This window comes from Juglans microcarpa x Juglans regia, chromosome 1D, assembly GCF_004785595.1.
Source record: "Juglans microcarpa x Juglans regia isolate MS1-56 chromosome 1D, Jm3101_v1.0, whole genome shotgun sequence".
In the NCBI taxonomy this organism is placed as follows: Eukaryota; Viridiplantae; Streptophyta; class Magnoliopsida; order Fagales; family Juglandaceae; genus Juglans; species Juglans microcarpa x Juglans regia.
The window spans coordinates 22,681,616-22,707,621 of NC_054594.1; the positions used below are offsets into that span (position 1 = coordinate 22,681,616).

At 35.9% G+C, this 26,006-nt stretch overlaps 2 protein-coding genes and 1 pseudogene across 3 annotated transcripts; all 3 read right to left on the reverse strand.

Moving 5' to 3' along the window:
* The window catches only part of LOC121234568, a 52,414-nt pseudogene that overhangs the window by 11,278 nt on the left and 15,130 nt on the right, over positions 1-26,006 (reverse strand).
* On the reverse strand, positions 4,576-10,183 carry LOC121234535 (programmed cell death protein 2). Its single transcript, XM_041130501.1, has 11 exons — positions 10,135-10,183; positions 9,699-10,063; positions 9,521-9,604; positions 9,105-9,235; positions 8,896-8,993; positions 8,044-8,132; positions 7,356-7,467; positions 6,466-6,620; positions 6,279-6,349; positions 5,432-5,546; positions 4,576-4,939 (listed from the first exon to the last, which is right to left on the reverse strand). The coding sequence occupies exons 2-11, from the start codon at positions 9,957-9,959 to the stop codon at positions 4,772-4,774; spliced, it is 1,284 nt and encodes a 427-aa protein (XP_040986435.1). The 5' UTR covers positions 9,960-10,063; positions 10,135-10,183; the 3' UTR covers positions 4,576-4,771.
* On the reverse strand, positions 20,724-24,528 carry LOC121234555 (40S ribosomal protein S8). Of its 2 annotated transcripts, none has more exons than XM_041130531.1 (5): positions 24,367-24,528; positions 24,205-24,277; positions 22,978-23,308; positions 21,077-21,246; positions 20,724-20,991 (listed from the first exon to the last, which is right to left on the reverse strand). In XM_041130531.1, exons 1-5 carry the CDS (start codon positions 24,368-24,370, stop codon positions 20,910-20,912), a joined length of 660 nt encoding a protein of 219 aa, XP_040986465.1. In that variant the 5' UTR covers positions 24,371-24,528; the 3' UTR covers positions 20,724-20,909. The 2 variants fall into 2 exon arrangements, with proteins under 2 accessions (XP_040986465.1, XP_040986457.1); XM_041130523.1 differs by having other exon boundaries at positions 21,077-21,249.

The window sequence follows — 26,006 nt, forward strand, 5'->3', positions numbered from 1 at the left end:
ATTTCATTTTGTTCCCCGTAATGCATTAATTCCGACATGTCATTATTTTAGAGCACAATTTTTTTTGGAGATTGGATGCAGTTACTAATTCATGATCTGGCATGTACAGAATGAAAACTTCATTCTCGATTCTACGAGAATTTTTATGAAAGCCTTTCATTTGCTTCTCTTCGATGGAAGTTTGATTTTCCCAGAATGTATCCTAATTTTTGGCCTAATTCTTCTTCTGATGATCGATTCAACCTCTGATCAAAAAGATATACCTTGGTTATATTTCATCTCTTCAACAAGTTTAGTAATGAGCATAACGGCCCTATTGTTCCGATGGAGAGGACTCTTGATACTTGCTTGATGCTATAAGCATCTGGCGGTTCTGTTCTCTAAAATGAAAATGCTGTAAATCCTTGCGTCTAGGCTTCAATTCACGGAAAAGATGGTTCGAATACCATCTACTAACATCACCGAAAACCTTTTAATAACAGGTATAATAGAGAATACCTTCTGGATGGCTTCACTGCATGGGGTGGCGACGTTTCCATTGATGAACACATTAAAACAAATAATGACCCATGAAATGCATAATCTTTCTCAATTGGTGTATAAACCTTTAAACACAACGGTTATAATTGATAACTATTATCAACTACTGTTCAACCTATAAACCCAACAGAATTGATTGGAAAAAAAATGATTTTCTAAGACGTAAATACATATATATACACATATCCAGATACCATATTACATTAATGTCATACATACTCACATGAATAATGAATCAGAATTTTATCTAACGTATGGTCCTATGAAACCCTTGTTATTTGGGCTATATTAATAAAAAAAGAACTTGTAGTTATAGAATTCAAAAAGATCTATACCTGAAGCAGGAACTGCAAATTAAGGTTCTCCGCATAGATCATAGACACAAGATTATGATCCTGATGGTAAATTCACCGGATCCAACCAAGCCTAGCTACAATCACAGAAGCAGCCCAAAAACACTTTCTAGAGTAAACAAAAATAGAAGTTTCTAAATCTTTCCAATAAAATGAAACATTGATAAGTACCGCGCCGTACGCCTCCAGCCTTGCCAGGAAACATTTGATGGAGAAGATAGTAGCGGTTATTAGGCTTCTCTAGAAAATCTAAAATCACAAAATCTTCTTCTTCTTATAATTTGTCGTCTTCTTCTCCATATGCGGCAAATACTTCTGTGGTAGCAGTTGTTCTTCTTCTCCATCATCGTCGTCTAGCGAGGAGATTCAGATCAGGCGCTTCTGCATTCCCAAAAAAGACACATTTTGCAGTACCATTCAGTTCGTTATCCATTTCAGCTTCACTTTTAATGATCATCTTGGAGCTACTACAATTCGGGTACGCTGTTCGTAGTTCTTTCTTCTCAGTACTGCTGAGTGAAGAGAGAAAGGGTTAGGGAGTAGATCAGTCTAGCTGCTGCTGTGGTGGCAGTTGTTCTTCTCCATCATTCTCGTCTAGTGAGGAGATTCGGAGGCCCTTTTGCATTCCCAAAAAGATAGATTTCGCAGTACCATTCGGTTCGTTATCCATTTCAGCTTCACTTTTAATGATATATCTTGGAGCTACTGCAATTGGAGACGTACTTTGTTCGTAGTTCTTTCTTCTCAATGCTAAGTGAAGAGAGAAAAAGGGTTAGGGACGTAGGAACCCTACGAGAAAGATGCTAATTAAAGAATTGCATGCGACATAGATAATTGGTGTATTTTATTTACAGCATGGCATGGATTAAAATTATTAAATATTAATACTTCATGTACTGGTAATTGGCGTTTTCCTTATCACCTACAAGAAAAACGAGTTTTTGTGACTAATTTATTGTAATTAAAAGACTATTCGCAACCAATTTTAGTTGCAAATAATCATTTCGCTGGAATTAACTGGTCGCAAATAAGCAATTTTCTTATAGTGGCGCACGCGATCGATCGCCTGGCTTTGTGGAAGGCAAACCCTATTTTTTCTTTTAGTTGTTTTTCTTTCTTTTAGACTAGGACTGATCGAGCTATCCTTATGTGATTCATTGTAAAATGCTTATTAGATGGACCAAATGACAGAATCCTTTAAAGGATTGAATTGTAGTTGGACTAACTAGAATTTGATATTGTTTGCAACTGAGATGTATGTGTATTGATATGTCTTAATGGCACATATATAGGCTTGTAATTGAGGTTGGGTCTCAATTACAAGTCAAGCATACATATGTATATATGAGATTTATCAATCCAAATATGTCTCAATTGTCTCATTCATATATATGTTTGCAATTGAGACATGTTTGCACGGGAACTGACTGATATTGTGCATCCATGTGGATTATGTCTTGTACATAGTATGAGACATAGTCCACATGATAGTCCAGTACTATGTATGTGGACTATGTGGACATATGATGACTATATTAATTTGCAAACATATGTGAACTATGTCTCATACATATGTGGACTATGTTTGAGACATAGTCCACATGTATGAGACATAGTCACTACAAGAAAACTGCTTATTTGCGACCAGTTAATTCCAGCTAAATTACTATTTGCAATTAAAATTAGTTGCGAATAGTCTTTTAGTCGCAATAAATTAGTCACAAAAACCAGTTTTTCTTGTAGTGAGTGCACATGTAATTTGCACATATATGTTTTCAATATATTTCAATTGCAAACATATTTGCAAACATTATGCTACGATGACTGGTTAGAACTAATTAGGATTTGATATTGTTTAAACGGGGACTAAACTGAATCCCCATGCAAGCAAATGTATTATCTCTAGCTTTATCAATACTTCTGTCCCTGGGAATAGATATTGTTAAATGTTAAGTAGATTTTGTTTTATGTGATCTTAGTGTTGAATGGATTTCGTACGTGTTTGAATATATTGTAACCCTTCCATGCAATATAGGCTACTAATACACCCAAGGCAGATTTGCTGCCAAACGTAGCAACAGTATGATAAAAGTTGTCCTTTTTGTTTGCGTTAAACTAGCGAAACTTTTTTTTTTTTTATGCGTATTCTACCATCTGCTTCCATTTCATTTCATGCTCTTTTCCATAGTGTTTCTATTAGAGCCCATATTTATAAGGGGATGCCTCTATGACAGTCCTTAATTAACAGGGCAGCTACATCATTGTATACACACACTTATTGCCATGATCTTCTGCCGAGGTACACTAAATCATTCATTCATCTGATGATGATAATATATAGCGATTTTGTCATTAGAAACTGATCAGGATCATATTTTTTAAGTTCAAGATCATCAAGTAGAATGAGAAAAACAACATTTCATTATCAAAGTATCAGCTTCAAGTTTCCATTTAGAGCTCACCTATTGATAAGTGCTGGGTTCCTACAATTTTTATTTTCCATTTTTCTGGCATATTGTAATTAATAATTTTTGCTCTCTGTGAGTAGATTTGTCTGTTGTTTTGCAATTTGCTCATTTTTTTCTATTTTGTTGATTTGCTCCTCTCAATATATATATGAGGCATGCTGATTTTTATATCTTCCAATGTGAAATAGGCATGAAGTTGTTGCCATCTTTTCTGGAACCACTTGGTTGTAGTTTAGAAGTTGTTTGTGTAGACAGGATTGTATAAAGATAATACAAGGATAATTATATAAAATTATTCATAATTACAATTGGATTCATAATAAAATATTTTATTATCAATATTCAAACCAATAATATATAAGAAAATTAAAATTTTTATATAATAAAATTATATATTAACAAAGAAACTCAATAATTTGTGAAAATAAAATTTATTTGTTATATGAGTTGATTGCGGACTTTATAGGTTGACCCGCAATTGACCCATTTATTAAATCCAAATCCGTTAATTTCGTGTTTTATTCGTGTCATATATTACCACCCCTATTGAAAAGTGTATAGATGTTTCTGAGCACTCAAAACTAGAAATTTAGCAATGGCCTTGTAGCTATCTTGTACTATTTTTGTTTTCGCAGATGAGATGAGATGAGATGAATTAAGATAAAATTTGAAAGTTAAATAAAATATTCTTAGAATATAATTTTTTAATATAATTTTTATTTTGAGATTTGGAAAAGTTGAATTGTTTATTTTATTTTGTGTAAAAATTTGAAAAAATTGTAATAATTAAATGAGATGAGATGAATAACGAAAACAAACATAGCCTTAAGCTGTGCGATTAATATTTAATTATAAATATTTTATCGGCTGCATCAACTCCGCTCAAGTACCCTCGATTGCAGATTGCAGACATCACATATTCACATGGAAATACAGTGCTTTTTACAGAAGTCTGGCAAAAAGCCTATCTGAACTAGTTTTCAACCACTATTAAGATGTAGATGCCCAAATGAATAACAAACTCATTTGTTATAGAAACATACAAAAATATAAAATAGGAAATGAAATTATAAATTTTATTGATGTTCTAATGAACCAAAGACTTGTTCCTAGGATTGCAAGCAATAATATCTGACACCGTTTAGAAGAGAGATGACAAATAGGTGGTGGATTGATTATCCAAAAACATGCATATGAACGCTATCAAGAGAATCGACACGAAACAGTTACCAATATATTTTGTGGAAAAATCTCACCTTCTAAACAGATCAAAATTCAATGTCGATATACATGATCGTCTTGTTGCTTGATGGAGTAAATACCAACGCTTTTTTCTTCTCAACTTTTCAGCAAAAGAGCAGAGCTATAATATAAAGAAATAGACGGGTGGAAATCGGTCAAAATACACCATCAAGGTACAGTAGCAGATTGTGAAGAGAGTTGAACCCAAGTGTATTCCTCTTTGTAAGCAAGACTTCCCTCACAAGAGGCTTCACAAGTATATATAACGAGAGTCGCCCAATCAAGAGAGTCAACATCATTCTTCACACCAAAGTAATACAGCAGCTGAGGTAATATCTGAAGCCACCAACAACATAATAATGACATCAATGAAAGGTTTCTATCTCGGATATACAATGAAGTTCACATTAACTCCAAGGGTCATAAATATAATATATGATCTAAACAGTAAACAAGTTTCTTTCAACCAATGAGCTTTGAAGATCAAGAGCGGTCAATGGATGAGCTTAGAACTTTGTTTTTCCATACTTTATTCCATTGGTCGATTGTAATTGATTTTCATGGCATGACCTTCCATGATTTCCTTGTATTACTAAATAGTACGCCTAGGTGTTGCTCTTGTATATGTCCCGTATATTTGGGCTATTGCCTACTCTTTTGATTAATAAAAATTTGTTTACCGATAAAAAAAAAAGGTTTCTTTCAACCGAGAAGCCAACCCACAAAAGGACACAAACTCTCACTCAACCGAAACACAAAAGAGAGTAAACAGAGTGAATGATAGCACCACGGTATATATAAACCTTTTCAATGCGCAGATGTTCATACCTGAAACTCAAAACACAGAGGACCACAACAGTATTTGCAGTTCGGAATGTCAGCTTTTGATGGCCGGCCACTTGACATGGGCCATAGAGGTTTTGCACTACCATCCCTGCAATACCTGATATTTTGGAAAAAAATACACAAAATAAAGATAAAAATACATCCACCATTGCAGCAAGGAAGAAGAGTATTAGTGGATTTTATTAAAAGTACAGCTGGGACAAATGACGAATGATGAGTTGACAATGCCTGTGCGCCTGCTCTCAACTAACAACCAAATTACAATAAATTCCCATTAATAATGATACCAAATCAGTAACATGCCTCAAATAGATATACACTGACACTAACAAAAATCAATGACCAGCATGACTTGGCATGCATTTAAAGCTAGGCCTCTATAAGATTACTAGCGTAAGCATTTGCGTAAGATGTTGATAGATGATGCAGAAGTAGCATCTATCTAGCAACAAATTCTTTAAACTTGGCTCTAATTGAATTTTACGTTACCATCTTTAGCAAGTAACAAATTAAGCTTTTACATCAGTTTGCTAGGCTTCTAGAGCAAACTTATAACCATAATAATGCTTATTCGGTCACATAAGCGTTATAAGACTTGTCATTTTTTATTTGGACAGTAACAAGGCCTGAAAAACACAAACCATGGGGTTGATTAAGGTCCCCTGACCAAGGATGCTTGATATCTTTCTTTCTTTTCTTTCTGTTCCCCAGACTCTATTTTTTTTTATAGAAAGCAAAAAGACTATGTTGAGGGGGAGAGCCAATGCTTGTCCATTTCAAGCAGCATCACAAATGGAAGTTTGAATCCTCAATTAGATATTTCGATCACCTTAACACCTGTTCAGGGGCCTTGGCTATGCACTCTTGAAAAGAGGCCCAACTTTTCCTCTCATCGTCGCCCTGCTCACCAACAAAGGTACAAGCAAGTAAAGACCGACAAAAATATAAGCATGTAAAGACTAGAACCAAAACAAGTAAACATAAGTTTAAACTACAATAGCACAAATAATAAATACCTCAAAAGTGTCCAACAACGACTTCATCGCGCCATCTATTTTGCCCTTAGAGATCAATGAATTAGTACTGGCATTATCCTCAATCATTTCTGTGCTGAATTCACTTTCATTCTCAATTATCATCTCAAATTCTGGCCATAGAGTGTTGCTTGCAACTGTTTGCAAAAGCATAACTTTTCAGATGTGGAATTCTAAAAGGCTTATTTAGACATTGACTATACCTCTGATAATACAGTGCATGTTAATACTTAAATAAATATAATTCTCAGACTACACAGGAAAGTATCACTCGAACATCTAGAGGCCAGAATGTGACTAATGTTCTCCAACCAATTAACCTCTTTTATTTCATTACTATTCAAGATCAAGAAATCGTCATGTTCATGTCATCTAAGACTAAGACGTAACTCTTTTTTTTTTTTTTAATATTCCAATAGAAAATATATCCCCCCCCCCCCCCCCCCCCACACACACAATCTCATATATTTAAGTCTATTTCCAGTCAAACAATCATAGAAACCATATACTTTACTGGCCTTTTTGAAAATTTACTGAAGCAGTTTTGTTTTTATTAGGGGCATCAAATGATTGAGAAGAACTGTTAATCTGTGTACAATCAGTCTTATGACCAGTGTGCCAATGCATACCTAAAAAAAGAAGGATAGCTCAGAAAAATTACAATCAGTCTTAGATAAGCAATGTCAAGGTATAAGACTACGCCACATTTATCACAAGAAAACACCATGTCCATGTCATCTAAGACAACTAATTTTTTTAATATTCCAATAGAAAATATACCACACAACACACACACACACACACACACAATCTTATATATTTAACTCTATATTTCCAGTCAAACAATCATAGAAACTAAATACTTTACTGGCCTTTTTGAAAATTTGCTGGAGTAGTTTCATTTCTATTAGGGGCATCAAATGATTGAGAAGAACTGTTAATCCGTGCACAATCAGTCTTATGACCAGAGCGCCAATGCATGACCTGCAAAAAGAAAAGGATAGCTCAGAAAAGTTATGAATGGATGCAATTTTTTTACCTAGACAATTCTTCTGGTCCTTAAGATATACACCAGTTTCAAGTTTTATCCTTGAAGTTCCAATCTAGTCCTCAAAATGTTAAGATGTAGCAATATCATTCTTCTATCAAATAGAATTAATGGAACTTCTTGAAAACATTAATTACTTTTTGAACAGAATTGGCATAATAAGGCTTTAGATAGCATATTCCATGTAATCAATAGCTAAAGAAAAAAAATACAATAACCATTTTTCCCTTCCCTCCTCTCCCACCCACCCCACTTCTAACTCCACCTCCAGTCTCCCCTCTCCCTCCTCCCTATGGTTCTTACTCCCTCAAAAACTTAAGCCACAGAGTCCATATTGGAACCCTACCACCCCCTTTTCGGAGGAGAGACGATTAGTGAGAGAGCTAGAGGGTATTGAGCTCGGACTACACCCTCCAGTTGTTAGAAGGAAGGCACTTTGAGTTAGAGCTCATAGGTACTTAGAAAAAAATTCAACAAATAACAAGAACCCAAAATGAAAAAAACTGAATTACTTGGTGTTTCTCTGAGCAATAACGAGCAGTCCTGCAACCGCTACACAGCTTATCTCCTTTCCAGGTACCACACCAACTACAAAGTGCGGCTAACACAAGGAAACATCAAAGATCATCAAGCGAGCTTTTGCAAGTGCATTAATGTAACGTAGGTACACAGATAGTTACAAATCATACTTTAAAAGAAAAATATATTCTTTTACAAATTACGCATAGCAGACATAGGATGCACAATTCATAAGAACATGGAAATTATAACGTATATTGAAAATAAATAAATAAATAATCAACCACAGTGAGATAATTCTGAGCAACAGCATGCGGTGTCAGAGAGTACTGAGAAAAAATACTCCTTATTTTCATGCAAAGGTTATTTCTCTCTTTTATAATATAACGTTTTCTTTTAATGAACCAGAACAAAGAGACTAAGCCTAGACAACAAGCCAACACAAATTCTACCCTCCTGCCTCGGGATGTGTGCATGGAAATGTAGGATTTGAATTTCTAACTTCTAAACAAAGAATTCTGAAGCGCTTCCAAGATATCATATTCACTCAAAATATTACTCTGTTGCACCATAATCTAGATCACATCATTAAGATTTGAAGTCTTCCCAACAATTTTGATTCGGAGCTTAGAGCAAAAGTGCCAAATTCACCGAATCCAAACACAGTCTTATTAGATTTTTTTAACACAAATCCTGAAACTTAAAATCTCATATTGAGGCACATACAAGCAAAAATATTATGTATCCAACTCAAGAAGCCCAGATAAGAGCTCTGCAAATGTGAGCATAAAAACATTTGTAGTAACAACTATCACCAGACAATGAAAGAAAACTATGAAGGATACCTCCAGTTACAGAAGGTTTTTCAGTCCCATCATGTCGTGGGGGCTCGCTTGAGTAAAAAGGATTAAATTGATGCAGTTGGCATAGGAAAACCTTCACACTTTAGAAGCCATTTGAATTCAGAAACAAGATGTAAGTATTAGGAATAAGAAAATTTCATTTTGTTCCCAGTAATGTATTAATTCCGACATGTCATAATTTTAGAGAATACCTTCTGGATGGCTTCTCTGGGTGGCGTTTCCATTGCTCATGTTGATCCCGAAGAAGACAGTTCATCGATGAACACATGAAAACAAATAATGACCGATGAAATGCATATTCTTTCTCAATTGGTGCATAAACCTAGAAACACAACGGTTATTGGTAACTATCATCAACCATTGTTCAACCTATAAAACCAACAATACTCACGGGGAAAAAAATGATTGTTTTAAGAAGCAAATACATATACGCATATCCAGATACCATATTACAAAGTCATACTCAAGTGGATACAATGAATCAGAATTCCTTTTTCCCTGAATAATGAATAAGAATTTTATCTAACATATGATCCTATGAAACCCTTGTTATTCGGGGTACATTAGTCAAAGAACTTGTAGTTATAGAATTCAAAAAGATCTATACCTGAAGCAGGAACTGCAAAGGTTCTCTGCATATATCACAGAGAGAAGATTTTCCTGATGGTAAATTCACCGGATCCAACCAAGCCTACAATCACAAAAGCAGGCCAAAAAATGCTCTCTAGAGTAAATAAAAACAGAATTTCTAAATCTTTCGGATAAAATGAAATATTGATAAGTACCGGTACGCCTCCAGCCTTGCTAGGAAACATTTGACGGAGAAGGGACCAGCGATTCTTAGGCTTCTCAAGAAAGCCTAAAATCACGAAATCTTCTTCTTCTTCTTCGTCGTCTTCTTCTTCATACGCAGCAAATACTTCTAGCTGCTGCTGTGGTGGCAGTTGTTCTTCTTCTCCGTCGTCGCCATCAAGCGAGGAGATTCGGAGGCCCTTTTGCATTCCCAAAAAGACACAATTCTCAGTACCATCCGGTTCCTCATCCATTTCAGCTTCACTTTTAATGATCTCAGAGAGTCTTAGGGTGCAAGGGAATGACACCGTGCTTGGGGTGCGAGGACGGCGGCACTCACGGTGGAGAGAGAGAACGTCTGAGGGAGGGAGAGACCGAGAGTGAGAAAATAAATCCCGGGACGAAAAAGAGAGAGGAACTGATACATACCTTGGTGGCGTCCGGCGGCCTTCGATGGTCACCGGAGAGGTCCTAAATGGAGAGGCCGACAGAGGCTTAGAGAGAAAGTGCGCGAGATAGAGAGATACGGACGAATCCGGAGTACTTAGCGACGTGGCGGCCGGCGCGAAGTTAGGGTTCCCAATGAAGGAGAAGAGGGGCGGCGGAAGACAGTATGGAACTGGAGTTCGAGCTGAAGCTGTCGACTTGAAGTGCCAAACTCGAAACGGTGCGTATAGCAGGCAGCCAAAACGGTGCGCATCACTAAAGGGAGGCATCCAGCGAGATTCAAGCTTAGTTTTCATATAGCATTAAAAAAAAACCAGTGACCTAGTAAACCAGGTTGTTCGATTTATTATCGGTTTTAATTTTTTTAGAACAGGTCAAAATCAATTTGGTTCTGATTTTTTATTTTTTAATATTGGACTGAATTGAATTGAATCGGTTCATATATATCTTTTAATTTTTTATATTGAATATAATAATTTTTATATAATTTTTTATGTCATATCATAATTGATAATCATTCACGCAAAATATTTTTTATATTGTATAAAATAATTTTTATATAATTTTTTATTTTATATCATAATTGATAATCATCCACGCATTGCATTATATATATATCTATATATATATATATTAATTATGTATTCACATAAAATACTAGAGGCAGCCTAAGTAATTATGTTGATTTGTAAGCTGGTACAAAATTCGAAAACAAAATATAATTAACATGAAAGAATGAAATTATATAAGCATCATAAAAAATAACATTCATCCGTAGTAGTGGTCGAGAATGATTTTGACAATTGATAGGACATGTAGCATTCACAAAAATGACTTATTATCTAGAGGAGATTGTATAAAGTAAAAGCTATTTTTTCTTCTTTTTTTTTTTCTATTTTTTCTTATTTCAAACTATTGAGTGATGTTTTTATAAGGTTATGAATGATGTATAACAAGTAAACGCAAGTTCGTGTTTGAATAAAATTAAATCATGATACACTCTTAAAGTCTAACCATGTACGTACGAATTCAATTTATTTACACACCCTTATAAATCCCAACAGTTTCCAAGGGATTTCCTAGATATCGGTGGGTCATAAAAAATATGATTCAGTACTACTAGTGCTGATTTTTCAAGTCAATGGACATCTTCTTCACATCCACTGTCTGCTTAATTAATCAGTGCACAACCTTTCAAATTTAATGACTTGACCATCAACGTACGTCATGACTTTTTTTTCATTTTGGATTAGATTGATAATCCCAATCCACAGTACAAGCGAAGGTCCTCTCGATCGTGGAACTTTTTTCTTTAATCATCTAACAAGCGGGTCTCACATTTATAAATTAAGTATGGACACTACAATATATTATACGAGCTGGCAACAATATTATGTATTCTGAAAACATATAATTTGTGATATCCCATATGATATGGATAAGGGTAGGTGGTGTATGGGATTCCACATTGCTTGGGAAGGAGAAATTCTTGTTCTTTATAAGGTTCCAATAGGGTTACAATTATATCATTGACTAGTCCTTTTGAAATGTAGGTCATGTGATTGGGGCCTTCTATTGGGGCGTTACATAATTAATTATATATATTATTGAAAAATGAGTTTTCGACAAACATCTTAGTTTTTTAAATATCTTTTTACTTTTTGTTAATAAAAAAAATTATATTTTTCTTTTAAACAATAATCAAAACAGTCTCAATCTTCTTTTTCCACCCCAATATATACGCAACGCAGAAATCTGGTTGGTGTAAATATTGCAAGTGATAGATCGCATAATCAACGTCTCATAGAAGATGGGCTCGACCACTATATATGTAGAAGACAAGCCACTTGACATTGAAAGAGATAATAACAACTAATGGGTCTCGTTTGATCACTTTTTATATTATATATAATTTTTATATTATTATTATATATATTATATATTACATTTCTAATTAATATAACATGAAATTATAATCTTATTATTCAAGTCTATTGATCTTATAACATAAAATTAATATACTAATATAATTAGACACTAATTATACTATTTTAATCTTATTATTTAAGTTTATTAATCTCATTAATAAGTTAGATACTACTTATATTATACTACTATAATTGAACATTAAAGTATTAGTACTTGTTAATAATAAATACTAAATTCTCACAATTAAGTTTAATATTAAAAAAATTATAATATTAAACATATATAATGTCACAAGTGTAAATGGTAAACCGGAAAACCGAACCAGACTGAAACCAGAAAAACTGAAAATTTTGGTCTGTATCAGTTCTTAAATTTCTAAAACCAGTATATACCGGTTCAGTTATAAAATTTCTCTAAAACCAAATCGGTTACACTCCTAATTTTCATTAATGTGTTAAGAGTCCCAAAATGTTGCGTTTTGTCTATGTAAAACGCAGCGTTCTTATCCTGCGACAGTGGGTTGTACACCTGCTTCAGTTTAATTTGATTGTACTTGGGAGATGAAAAAGAAATAGATCGTGTTAATTAACAGTTTGGTTCTAGGGGGAATTTGATTGTTCGAGACTCAAATTGTATATTAAATTCGTAATAAGGTCTCATCAAAGCACCAGTGTATGTGTGGAAGTTTAAGGATGCTATTTAGGAGACGAAAAAGAAAATTGTGCTGTCATGAATTGTAACCTTTTCGTTTTGCTGCTGAAAAACAATAGTTAGCAGTCCTTGTTTATTTACAACCAAAGTGATTGATTTTTTTCTTTAGATCCCAAGTTCATGTTTGGTTTTTTACTGGGTTTGGTTTGCATGTTTCATGTAGAACTACTACTTATAGAAAAGAAAAACATGTTTAATGTAGAGCTACAAGACAAGATTGCGTCATTTGCTGAAGATAGAATTGCGCGCTTTGTAACAACCTATCAATTAATAATGGTTTCAAACTTAGAATTTCAAATAACCTACGTGCTTAAAAACAAGATTTAGGAAAATATCATGTACAAACTTTTCTATGCATGGGAAGGTGGAAAAAAAAAACTTTGCTTGATTTTCTGACTACTAGCAACCTTTACTTTTTTCTGTCAACTGCTTGACTTGGACTGTGAAGACACAAGATTTTAACAGCAATGGTAGACAACTGCTTAGCATTATTCATTGATAGGATGGCCAAAAGTGGGTCTTCTTCGTCAGTTGTGTGGGACTGAATGCCATTTTGGGTTTGCAAAAAACCTAGGGAAAGTACTAGCTGAATTTACACTACAATTCCAAAAGGACCGATTAGTTTGAAGCTTCCCTAAAATCAATATATAATCCCAATTTCATATGAGTTACTCTTATATATATATATATATATATATGGGTTTCTCCTTCTCCCAATCATGTGGGATTGAGCCACTGAGGTGAATCTAATTTCTAGTTCTAGGTATGGGATAATCAGATATGAAATTACCACTTGTCTCATAAGCTTAAGCGAATGGAAAAATGTAGATTTTATTAGTTATTTTATATTTTAACACTCTCTCATGTGTGAGTCAAACTCCCCCTCAATGAGTGGCTCCAACATATAAAATATTTAATTAAATAGAGTAGAATGTATAGTTAAAGTTCGAACTCATGACTTTTGTTCTGATAACATGTAAAATCACTATTATCCCATAAGGTTAAATTAATTGACAGAGGTAGATTTTATTATTTATTTTAGGAAAATTCTATACACCATACTACCATCCCACTTTCATCCTACCAAGTATGATGTGACACATTTATCACCATTAAATAATTATTTATTGCATGCTTATTTGTTATCTAATAGTAATGAATGTACTACATATTACTTAGTATGATCAAAATAAGATGAGAATATAGTATATAACATTACTTTTTATTTTATATCTTAACATCGGACACAAGCCTTAGAATTGTTTTGTATCCATCTTTTCTTTTGTGGAGATCTCTGATCTTCTCTGAGTTAAGCATTGATTCTCCTTTGGAGAAGGAAAGTTTTTCTATAGCTTCTTATGGGTGTGGGATAATTGGGTGCAAGGTTTATAACGGTATAGGGAACTGCCAAGGGTTTGAAATGATTGTATTTGGGGAGGAGGTGGTTTGGAGATGAGCTCGATCGTGGCAAGGCTAGTTTGCTGGTTATTAATGCATGGAGGCCTTGGTGCTAGGCTATGCATAATGGGACTGAATTGAACTGGAGAATTGCACGATTGTGTGTGTTGTTATGCATGCACTCACGATTAGCTATTTAGGGCATCTTTAGATTTTGTAGAAGACCAATGTCATTCTTAGATTTGGTAACTTCTGAAATGGTTCAATTATTCAACTAGAAACTGCAAAGGCAGGTTGAGTTGTTTGAGCAAGTACGATTTTATAACTTTTCCAGACGACGGGTTAGTCCAAGCCTTTTATCTTGAATTGAATTCCGAAACCAAGTTTGTTTGTGGCCGATCTTGAATGTGACCATCTTCAATCCTATAGTTAAGGTGTCCCATCTAAGTTGTACATCTAGCTCTTAGTACTCTCTGCTATTAAGGGTTAAGCTACTATTAAGAGTGGGCTCCGACTCCGACGGAGTCGGAGTTGTCATTTACGACCTCCGACTCCGACAAAAGTCGGAGTCGGATTTTCCCTCCGACTCCGAGTCCGAATATAGTCGGAGTCTGATTCCGATCGGAGGTCGGAGCCCCGAACTCCGATCGGATGTCGGAGCCCCGAACTCCGATCGGATGTCGGAGCTCCGACTCCGAATAAAATTTCTGAACTCCGGACAAAATTTTGTTCTTTTTTTTATTATTATTTAAATTTTATTGTTCAATTTCGTTTCAGATAGTGAGCAACATATATATTTTTTTTAAAAGTGAAACGATCTACAAATATTTGGTTTATTCAAGAGTTTTCAATAATTTAAATATTCGTTCTGATTTTGTTACTGAATTTTGATTATATCTTTAATTTGTTTTATGTCCGCCTGAAATTTAGCATTAAAAGTGCTCATGACTCATGAGTTGAAAATTACATAAATTTAAAATTTTATAAAAAAGAATGATGATACGAATTTCTATAATTCGATTAATTTCAGTTGGATAATAAATTCTAAACGTTTGAGAGAGGATGAATAAGTACTAATAAAAATTATAGAATAAAGAGTACTCATCTCACGTCTTTGCTCGGGATATAACTACATAAATATAACTATATAAATAGTTTAAAAAGTAAATAACATGTATGATGTAGCCATAAGTTATAACAGTCTCATTTATAACGTAATAATAATATGACTATAATTTGAAATATAACTACAATTTGATTAAACACAGATTTCAGTCAAATACTTTTTGTTCCATTGGTCATGCCTGAAATGAAGATAGAAAGTAGCAATCAATAGATGAAAAAAATTGATAATAAAAAATTGAATACGGTAAAAGAATAATTTTATTCTTACCAAGAAAGGAGGTTCTCCCAACTCCATCCCAACTCTCAAGTAGCGTCCGTTCCAGACTCTCAATCATCAGTAATTATGTTAGGGTTCACAATTAGATCTATAAAATCATAAAAATTAGAAGTTAGAAACATTAAAAATAATTAAATCATCATTTAAAAGCATATAAACTTATCCGATTCAAGCCTATAGCTCTCGGCATCAACGCCAACGGTATCTAGTCCAATAGGCGTTTCACTTATCCAATTCTGTGTGCAAACGAGGGCTTCCACGGTTGACGGTGACAATGAACTCCGATAAGCATCCAACACGCGACCTCCAGTGCTAAATGCCGACTCTGAGGCAACTGTAGTGACAGGAATGGCTAGCACATCTCGGGCCACACGAGAAAGGACTGGATACTTGGTGGAATTAACTTTCTACCAAGTTAATAACTGAAATACATCACTAGGTGCCTCGACAGCTTCCATAAAATATCATTCAACCTCAGATATACAATGCATAATATTCCTTGTTGACATGAGTTGATGATACTGCTGTATAATACGATTGCGTCTAACCCCTACAGATGGGTCAGTATCACCTGAGGAAACTGTCAATCCTGTCGGCCTCGAATGTGAGGAGCTACCAACTGCGGATGAAGGCTGAGCACTAGTACTGTAGTGATGATATAAGTCATCAACATCACTTTTTAGCAATTTAATAAACTCTGCAGCCTTCACTGCCCCGAGGACGGAATTTACCCAAAATTCTAGAACGGCCAACTTAACTCAGGGGTCAAGGATCACAGCCACAAATAGCAATCTATTTATCTTCTCAATATTCCCCCAATATTTATCATATTTGATCTTCATCCTCGTAGCCATAGCAGATAACAATCCAGCAGAGTCAGTACAACTATTTTCCAACTGGAAGTGAAGCTCCGAGAGCTCGTTGAAAAATGAGTTCGCAGTCGTATATTTGGATCCAGATAGCCGCATGGTAATCTCATAAAAAGTTCTTAAAAATTCAACAAAATAACTCACACTGGTCCAATCATGTGCGTCCGGCTCACCGAGCCCCTGTCCTGCTGGCTCCAACAAAGCATACCTCAGACCCCCATCCTCGACCTCCATCCGCTCGAATGCTTTTTGGTACTTCTGTGCCACATCCAACATCATGTATGTAGAATTCCATCGAGTCGGAACGTCCAAGCACAACATACTAGAACATTCAATCTTCAGATCTTCTGCTATTGCCTTAAACTTGGCAAGCCTTTGAGGGGAACCCCTCACATATCGTACAATGTTGCGGACTCGGGTTATGGAATCATGAACCTCTTTTAATCCCTCAACAACTATGAGGTTAATGATATGAGCACAACATCGAACGTGAATAAACTCGTGGGCCCGAATGACATCATCTCTCACCGTCGTGTTCCGCTTAAACCAATCAATTGTTGTTTCATTCGCACTGGCATTGTCAACTGTAATACACAGCACTTTTCGAATTCCCCAGTCCTTTAAACAATCATCCATCTTCGCCCCAATGGATGCACCTTTATGATCTACAATTTCTTTAAAACCAATAATTTTTTTATGCAAAATCCACTCACTGTCAATGTAGTGTGTTGTGATACACATGTAGCAGACGTTCTGTATGGAAGTCCATGTGTCAGTCGTAAAAGACACTCTCTGGCCAGTGGTAATAAACATCTTCCTCATCTCCTCCTTGTCCTTCGCATGCCTCTTCATACAATCTCGCATCACTGTATACCGTGATGGAATGGGAAATCGTGGCTCAACAAAATTTAGAAACTTTCGAAAGCCTCTTTTCTCGACTGTGGTAAATGACATCTCATCAGTAATTATCATCTCTGCAAGCATGTCCCTCAACATCTTCTCACTGTATTGAGGGATGACCAATTTTTTAGTCTGTGTACCATCAGTGGCTGTAGAAGTTTGGTAACTGAGGTTGGTCTGATCAGTGGCTTGCAATCCCTTCGCTATCTTATATCGTTAACAACCATTTAGATGTGCTATTAACACACTGGTACCTTGCTTCTTTGAATGGAATCCACAAAGTGATCCACAGTAATGGCATCTTGCTACTGGGTTCGCAATTTCACCAGGAATTTTGGTGAAATGCTCCCATGTCCACGACCTCTTTTTAGAAGGTCGTGGTGGTTGATCTTGCTCAATGGGCATCTCCTCCTCTTCGTTAAACATATCCTCATCCTCTATATCAACTGGGAGTGGGAGTCGACTACTTGCACAAGATGTAGCTGCTCTACATGTAGCTGCTCTAGATGTAGCTGCCCTAGATGTGGCTCTAGGGGTGGAAGTACCCACCGGTGTAGGAGTTGTAGCATTGGCATCCGCCACATTCCTTTGTGGACGATCATCTCCACTATATCTAGGATCCATATCACAATCAATGAAGCTGAAAAAATTAAATTAGAAGCAAAAAATTAGTTTAAAAATAAACTAGGCTATTGTATTATACAATAGGACATGTATTATTGTATCATAATATATTATTGTATCGATGTATTATTACATCGAGGTTCGGTTGACTTGCGGTCGACTCAGCGGAACACATCCAGAGAGATTCGCTCGACGTGCGCTCAACGTGCGCTCGAGCGGAAACCATCCAGAGAGGTTCACTCGACGTGCGCTCGACGTGGCGCTCGAGCAGAATCCATCCAGAGAGGTTCGCTCGACTTGAGCTCGACATGGCGCTCGAGCAGAATCCATCCAGAGAGGTTCGCTCGACTTGCGCTCGACGTGGCGCTCGAGCCAATGTTCAATACAACGTGCCCTCGACTTGCGCTCGACACCTCGGTCGAGCAGAACCCATCCAGAGAGGTTCGCTCGACGTGCGCTCGACGTGACACTCGAGCAAAACCCATCCAGAGAGGTTCGCTTGAAATGCGCTCGACATGGCGCTCGAGCAGAATCCATCCAGAGAGGTTCGCTCGACGTGCGCTCGACATGGCGCTCGAGCAGAATCCATCCAGAGAGGTTCGCTCGACGTGCGCTCGACGTGGCGCTCGAGCCAATGTTCAATACAACGTGCGCTCGACTTGCGCTCGACACCTCGCTCGAGCGCAAGTCTGCAATACAATGTAAAATTCAGTGTTTTGAGCGCCGTGTTGGGACTATATTGAATATTCAATACAACCAATTCACAAGAATCACAACTGCAGGCTCCAATTCATAAGAGACGTGCTTGAATTAAATTTAGGGCTCATAAATTTAGGGCTCACCGTAGGTGGAAGCTGAGTAGAGGAGCAACGAGGAACGGCGGCACGGAGGAGCAACGACGAACGGCGGCACGCTGGCACTAGGACGGAAGACACGAGAGAGAAGGGATGGTTCAGTCACTGGGAGTCTGGGACGGGAGACGCGAGAGAGAAGGGAGAAGGAAGAAGAAGAAGAACTGGAGAAGGAAGAAGAAGGGGAGGAGAAGGCTTCCTTAGGAACTAGGAAGACATATGAAACGACGCCGTTCCATATTAAGTGGAACGGTGTCGTTCAATAATTTTTTTTTAAACCCAGTTGTAAAACGACGTTGTTTTACAGCTGGGTTTAAAAAAAAATTCGGAGTCAGAGTCGGAGCTACATGGAGCTCCGACTCCGACTCCGCTTCCGAATCACTAGTCGGAGTAGCTCCGAATTCCGACTCTGAATTCCGACAACTCCGACTCCGTCGGAGTCGGCGTCGGAGGGGAGGTCGGGCGGAGTCGGAATTCTTGAAATTTTGCACAACCCTAGCTACTATGCTGGCCAGGCGTTTTTGGTTTTTTCTTTTTCTTTTTCTTTTTCTTTTTTCACATTTTTTAATATATTTTAATATTTTTAAAAAATAAAAAAATATATCAATACATTTAAAATCACTTCCTTAATTATTAAATAAAAAAAATAAAAAAACAATTTTTTTTTTACCAGCAATCAAGTAAGACGGTCAAATGTAAAGGATATAGAAACTTTTCTATTTGATTAATATTATTATTTTTAGCATATATTTACCTACTGTACGTATGTTAATTATGGTAATATTTTGTAAATATTCTAGGTTAAAATATTTTGTATTTAGGTATTGATTGCATTTTCTTTATTTACACAAGCCTCATTACACTTTAAATAGGTCAACCATTTACATTGTCAACACAAATTAAATTTTAAAGTTTTCTAAGATACAATCTACATGGTATGAGAGAGAACACCATCCCAGTGCCTCTAGTCGCTATTGTCCATGTCAGATCTTTTTTGTAGTAGCCATTGGTGTTCCCTTGCTATTTTCTTGACAGTCCACCACGGCTGCTACGTCGATTCTAATCCGCTTGACAATTGCAACTTCTTCACACTTTATGCTCCGTGTATGCTTATTTTTTTCGAGAGCCTAAGGCCGCCATACGACTTTCCAAGTGTTATCGGTGATTCTATAAGAAAATCGTACAAGTCCAACCTAAAATGCGCTCGCCCAAATCTCCTAGGTCTGCTGCACGTCCGTCCATGTGCTACACGCTCTTCCACGTGCTGGCGTCTCTTCTCTTCTTCCTTTCTTTCTTCTATTATTGCAAGCTCGATTTTAGTTTAAGCTAACAACACAATTAGCCCAGCCCAACCCAACCCATCCACCTCATTTGTCCAGTCAGCAGCCATGTGTCTGCCACGTACCCATTGACTTCGACATATTACAAAGAAAGAAATAGTAAAGTGGATTAGAGACGAAAAAAAAAATCTACATTTTATTTACCAGCCATTTTCATCAGATGATTGACAACAGATAGGATTGATTTTAACCATTTTACATTTATCCTTTAATGCGCAACATGAAATATTTTCAGGACGACATCAAGTTTGAGATCAATCCGAGGAATGTATTATGGGAGGCTGGGAGCAAGGTTTAAAAACTTAAATCCCCCCTGAATTTATTATGTCTTCTTAAAAACAGTCGTTCGATGGTAGTGGCTATTTACTAATCAATTGATATATGGTTAAATGGGGAGGTTGTAGATTTTTTAAAGAGGGAAAAACAGCATTATCATTAGCTCAGATCTGAAAGCAATGTCATAAAGGCCAAATCTCAAATAGAATGAAGAACAAATGACAGCTATTTTTTTCAAAAAATTAATAATACCACAAACTAATGATGGATATTGAAGCCAGCACCCAACAAGTGTTATTTTAGCTATATAAACTGACTTGTGGATCAAAACGTGCTCAAAGCATTTACTTTGAAACAACTAGACATGCCAAGCAAAATCTTCATCTAGGCAGGCCAAAAAAGTGCAACTAAAACAATAAAAGAAAAAAAGACAATACTCCGCATAACGACAAACTGCTCAATCAGCACCAGCACCCTTCCCTTTCTTTCTCTGTAGCTTCTTCATGTAGAACTCCAGTTCTTTTCCTTCCAAGATGTATCTATGAAAACACAAAATGGTGAGAAACCGAATAACATGACATAGAAAACTGAATATGAAACAAAAATTGTAAATCTTGTACTTACCCATCAGCTCTACCGCATTGTCCTGGTCGAGAAGAGATGCAAGCCAACAATCTACCACTCCCAAACTGCTCTTCAATATGGAGATCAAGTTTACGACCTTGCTGGCGCTTCTCAAGCTTCCTAAGGACATGGTTACTCTTCTTTGCTTCCTCTGTAGCTGCTTCTACTTCCTGCTGATCGATATGATGAAACTTGTTATTTCAAATTGACAATGTACATACCAAAAAACGAAGATGAACGCTTCTGAGATCATACAAATGTACAGTTCATCAGAAAATACTATCTAGAGTTCCATTGCACCTTCATAACATTGAAGACGGAACCCACCGTTTACTTATGAGAAAAAAAAAATGACATGGCATCGGTTCTATGCAGAACAAATAGCCAGAGTTGTATTCATGCACAATAAGTAGATCAACTATTGGAAACAATGAAGACAATAGAAAAGAAGCAACCCCCACATCAATGGCATCTTGAAACAGAATACATAGTATTAAGGGATGTTTGGAAAAGTTTTTCATCTCAACCCATCTCATCCCATCTCATCTCGTCTCATCTTATCCCATCTCATTTCCTTCCCAAACATCATTCAAACACATACTTTCAAACTAATCATTATGCTTTTTTCAAATTAATCATTACACTTTTTTCAAACTAATCATTACAGCTTTCTCAATCTTTCAAACAAAAAACAATTCAACTTTTTCAAATCACAAAACAAAAATAATATTAAAAAATAATATTCTAACAATATTTTAATTTGATAATATTTTCTATTCAACTTTTTCTCTCTCCTTTCCCAAAACTCAGTAAATACTTGACTCAAACTATCACTATTATTCAAAAACCATCTTACTATTATTCACAAAATTTTCATCTCATCTCATACCCCAAGCATCCCCTTAATATTAGAGTTCTGGCATTTTGATGCTAAGGCAATGATATTCCAGACCTGATAACCCAACAATTTTGTGATACAGATAAAGTAAATGGGATGAAATCATCCCACAAAGCTTGTCAATAACATAATCCAAGAACTCTGCCCCACCTAAGCCATAAGGACTACAAATGATACATGGAAGCGACCAATTGTCTGTAAAGGCACAACATTCAGTTATATATGTAAAAGCAAATATAAAGACTGCCTTTCTGTCTGACCTGATTGGTACGAAAATACCGTAAAAGGCTATATTGATACTATCTTAGAAGCAAAAGACACAACATACCTACACCATAATGGTCTAACTCACCCTCTTCCCACCAACCAAAAGGGTACCTAGCATGTTGCATTATCAAGAAGATACAGGAAATGAAGAAAATATTATAACATGAATGCAAGCCTTCATTAAAAAGAACCAAGGAAGAAATCAAAATAGTTGATCGAATTCTACACCTTTGAAACTAGTATCACCTAACTGAATTTTGTCAATTGTCATCATCACCAGCAGGTGTACAACTTATATGTAGCTTTTCGCCATTGAAAGAAAGCAAAACCTTAGCCCATTAACATAGAACTATTCGCAAGTGGATGAAGACGGGTGGCTAAATTTTCATAAAATGCCCCTTTCTTTTAGATCCAGTAATTTCAGGACCTTTTCATTTGCCAACAGAAAACAAGGAGGGAAAATTCTATAAATGCGCTGGCATTTACTATAAAAAGATTCAACAAGTGGTGAAAGAACAGATTTTGGAAAATGCATTTTATATAAAAAATAATAATAATTTTTTTTCACATTTGCATCTGCAAGCATTCCATGTGCATTAGTAATGCAACACAAATGAAGACTGATACAATGAGCATTTTCCTCTGATCTGTCAGGTTATCATCACAACCGGCTGTACAGAACCTATAAATCAAACCAAATAAAAGCAAACAATTTGGAGAGATTGACTAATGGTACCTCTGGGGTTTCCTTCTTAGCAGCTGCCTTCTTCTTCCTACCAATGTCAACTCCATAGTGCTGAAGGTACCACTGCTTGAATGGGGCAGCATCCACCTGAACAATAGCACTTTTCACTAGAGTTTGTGTCCTCACAAGCTCATTGTTTGAAGCATTGTAAACAACATCCAGTATACGTGTTTTGCGGGTGACAGCTTCACTACCCCATGAGTAGTTCCCAGTATCCAATCTGAGGGCTCTCCACTTCACATTACCTCCTCTCACACGAATTCGCCTAACCGTCTTGTTGCTTGAAAGCTTAGTATTAGCAGGCTGGCGGCCAAGCTCATACCTGCACAAGTCAAAAAGTGATCAGCATTGCATAGAGAGAAAATTTGTGATAACACAGGCAAATGTGAAGAAGCCAACTCAAATATCTCATCATGACACAGGAATGTCTGCTTTATTTTTTCTACTCACGCATACACACACATACACATACATATATTGATAATCACACATTAAAAAATCTAGTATCCTCAGAAGTATCTTATACATATTACGAGGCGAAACAATAGAAAGTTTTTCTCCTTGGGAAATTTGAGTACAAAATTTGAGTTCGTGTTAGAATATTAACCGTGTAACTCTACATCAAATAATCTGACGATAAATAAGGGTAATCTTCAGTGACACCAAACAACCTGAGTTTCCCACAAATATCCTAAGGTACCAAATTCAATATATCACACTAGGTAGAGCCGTTGAACAACATTTTCACGTGGCTGCGCATTAGGACAAGGGAAAGAATGAAGAATGAAGAAGGAAAAGTTAGAAAACCAAAAAGAGTCAAGCAAGGATATTACTCAAACGTATTGTGACGGAAACGCAGTGTAACTATCAAAACGTGAAAATTTGAAAACGAGAGTTTAGCTCGGGACAGCAGCATATATGTATATCAGGGTAAAAAGCACTCACAGAGTTTAACAATCAAACAACCCCAAATAACCAAAAATTGAGAATTGATAAAAGTGAATACCACAGCACTAACAAATCCGACAAGAGATAATAAAAAACCCCGATCAGGAAGCCGAGAAAATGTAAGAACAAAGAGTATAGCAGTCGAAAAAGGAAAGAAAACAGTGTTTCCATACTCTTTCTGACCAAACAAACAGAGATGGGAGATAATATTATAATTTATAATTAATAACACAAACAAATAAATGAGTGAGAAAGGGTGGATTGCATTACTTTCTCTTCTTCCTCCATGCCTTCTTCTTGCCTCCAGTGGCACGCCTTTTGTGCATAGAGTCACGCGAGATACCTAACATTTATCAAACAGAAGCGTCCATTAGCTCGAGCATGAAAGAAAGAGAGAGAAAAGATAAAAGTGCCAGCTGATTGTCTCATTACCCATGGTTGCGGATTGGAGAGGGAGATCGAAGAGTACAAACTCTTGTTCTTCTTCAGCGCCTCTGGCTTCTTCGGCTCATCAGCAGGCCACAGCGCCTCCTCTCGTGTTGTACGATGGCTTTTTAGTTTTTATGCTGAAACCCTAGTTGACAACCCAACCCGACATTATAAAATTTAATTCAAGTATGGCTAAGAGCACTCTCACATTTTTTTATGAATATAAGATAAATTTAACTTTTAATTATTTTATTCTCATAAATCTTTACATTAAAACAGTCATTTTTTTTATTATATGATAATAAAATAATAAAAAATAAATTTAACTTTAACTATTCACATTAAACCTCTAAATTAGATTATGAAATTATTTTTAAAAATATTTAATAATTTCAAAAATATTTTAATTTTTTTAATTATGAAATTATTTTATTTTATCAAATTTTATTATTCATAATATTATATATTAATTAGTAATCATATTTTAATTAAATTATGTGTTAAAAATAGAAACTATAAAGATATTGATGGAGACTTCGGGAGAGAGAAACAAATGATATAAAATGGATTTGATGAATGAACAATATCTTTCCAATTTGGAAATTACTTTAGAAGTTATTGTAGCTATATTCTAAATATTTGGAATATAGCTATTCCAATGTGATACGTTTTATGGTTTAATAGCTAAGTTCTCATTAGATTTAGCTTTTAGCTAATCCAATGAGAGCGCTCTAACGTAACATTATTATTATTATTATAGAGAAATGATATTTGCAGTATGAAATATATAAGCGTCGTGTAATTTTTTTGAAAAAAGTAAGTAAATATGAAACCCATATAAAAAAGATTAATATTAAAAACATTAATTTTTTTAATTGTCAACCTAACTCTTTTTCACAAGTTTTTTTTTTCTTTTTGAGAATAAAATACTTCTGCATTCATGCGAGAGATAGAATTCAAGTACATAATATACCAACATGGTGACAATGATAGGCAATTAAAACAGCAACTAGCAACAAGCACTCGCTGTATCCATTTCAAGCCTACTTCAAATAAAATCTGGAGGTTCATTCCACCACTGCACAGTATCCTCCACAAACTGCGCTTGACGAGCTAGAATATGTGCAACCTCATTGCCATGTCTTCCCACATGCAAAACTTCAAAAGAAGTGAAAGTGGACAGCAACTTCCTCACCTCATGGATAAAAATACTGCACCTATTCAGATCCTCCCCCTTTGAGCATGTAGCCTCTATCACAGCAAGTGAATCCCCTTTTAAAATCAAGTGAGAGATACCCAAGTTAGAAATTAATTGCAAACCCCTTAGAGCAGCAAACGCTTCTATATCTTCCACCTCATGAATACCCAAATCCCTTCTAGATATTGCCATAATCATGCAACCCTTATCATCTCGTAGTACGGCACCCACCCCAGAAATATTCAAGGAACTAAAAATAACTCCATCTACATTTAGTTTAAAAGACCCACTTGGTGGAGGATACCAACACACTGTTGAGAGCTGGTTATGAACTTTGACATGCTTTCTAATTAATTGGTAATTCTCAACATAATCAAAACATTTGCCAACCACAACACACACATCAAGATTAGTTTGCTGAAACAACTTCATATTTCGAAATTTC